Raw genomic sequence first — 1,592 nt, forward strand, 5'->3', positions numbered from 1 at the left:
TTTATTGTAGAGATGAGGTCTCGAACCCGCGGGCTCAGGCAATCCACTCACCTCAGCCTCACAAAGGCGCGGGATTACAGGCTGAGCCACCGAGCCCAGCTAGGAAGAATTTTTTAAAACTTTGTATCTCAAGTTATTAAACACAAGAATGGTTAAGAATCAAGGAGGCAGATCTCCTTTCCTGGAGAAGTTCCAAAATGCAATTTTTGGTTGGGCTCGGTGGCTCAGTCTGTAATCCCAGCACTTTGTGAGGCAGAGGCAAGTGGATTGCCTGAGCCCATGGGTTCAAGACCAACCTGGGCAACTTGGCAAGACCTCATCTCTACAATAAATAAAAAATTAGCCGGGTATGGTAGCACGTGCCTGCAGTTCCAGCTACTTGGAAAGCTGAGGCGGAAGGATCACCGAAGCCTAGCAGGTTGACACTAGGGTGGCCGTGAGCATAGCACAGCACTCCAGCCTGGGCAATGGAATGAGACTCCAACTCAAAAAAAATAGCAATCTTTATATTATACCAGGTATCTCCTGGGTAGTCATTTAGGTTGGCAGAAAATAAAATTATTGAAGAATGGGGTCTTAAAGATGAAAAAGTATTATGAATCCTTTGACATGTTTCTCTGCTGGAAGCCAGGCGACTTAGTATGACTCCATGTGAGTGCTACTATTCTACCTTGTACTTATCCCTCTTAATTAAGGGTCTGAAGGGATTCTACTTGGAGTTAAAATTCATTTTATTTGACTTGGGTCTTTGCAAAAAAAAAAAAGAAAAAGAAAAAAATTCAATCTATTCACAGGTAAACCATGGTCATTAAATAATTTAAGATGTCACTATGAGTTTTTTTAAACAACAGTTACATAGCCGTAAGTTTAAAATAAAGGTTAAATTTTGGCTCAAAAGTATCAAGCCATAATAGCAAATGCTAAGAGGATCATGGGCTTCATACATTTTCAGAAGTTCAGGCCAGGCGCTGTGGCTCAAACCTGTTATCCCAGCATTTTGGGAGGCCGAGGTAAGAGGACTGCCTGAGTCCACAGGTTTGAGACCAGTCCGGGCAACTTGTTGAGACCTCATCTCTACAATAAGTCAAGAATTAGCCAGGCGTGGTAGCACATGCCTATAGTTCCAGCTACTTGGAAGGCTAAGGAGGAAGGACTGCCTGAGCTCAGCATGTCAACGCTGGGGTGGCCGTGAGTGCGTCACTGCACTCCAGTCTGGGAGATGGAGTGAGACACCGACTCAAAAAAAAAAAAAAAAAGTTCAAACACCATCTATTACAGGAAAATAGTACTATACCTGCCGGAACCTCTTTTTTATTTCTTCATCTGTAACTTCTGGATCTATCTGAAGAACCTGGAAGAATTAAAATCAAAACTGTAAAAAAAAATTTTTAATTTATATTTAATCTTAAGAAGTGCCCATAATTTATTTTATTTTTTGAGTAGGAGTCTCACTCTATCACCCAGGCTGGAGTGCAGCGGTATGTTCACGGCCACCGCAGCCTCGACCTGCTGGGTTCAGGTGATCCTTCTGCCTCAGTCTTCCAAGTAGCCGGAACCAAAGACACACACTACCATGCCCAGCTAATTTTTTT

The 1,592-nt window shown here is 42.7% G+C and overlaps 1 protein-coding gene across 2 annotated transcripts in view; it reads right to left on the reverse strand.

Moving 5' to 3' along the window:
- The window catches only part of DNAJC8 (DnaJ heat shock protein family (Hsp40) member C8), a 32,253-nt gene that overhangs the window by 14,708 nt on the left and 15,953 nt on the right, over positions 1 to 1,592 (reverse strand). For both annotated transcript variants that reach the window (XM_008054382.2, XM_021710566.1), the window contains exon 3: positions 1,295 to 1,351. In XM_008054382.2, the coding sequence (XP_008052573.1) occupies positions 1,295 to 1,351 (57 nt within the window). The remainder of the gene's footprint in view (positions 1 to 1,294; positions 1,352 to 1,592) is intronic.

This window comes from Carlito syrichta, unplaced genomic scaffold (assembly GCF_000164805.1).
Source record: "Carlito syrichta isolate Samal-C Ts95f unplaced genomic scaffold, Tarsius_syrichta-2.0.1 Scaffold289907, whole genome shotgun sequence".
In the NCBI taxonomy this organism is placed as follows: domain Eukaryota; kingdom Metazoa; phylum Chordata; class Mammalia; order Primates; family Tarsiidae; genus Carlito; species Carlito syrichta.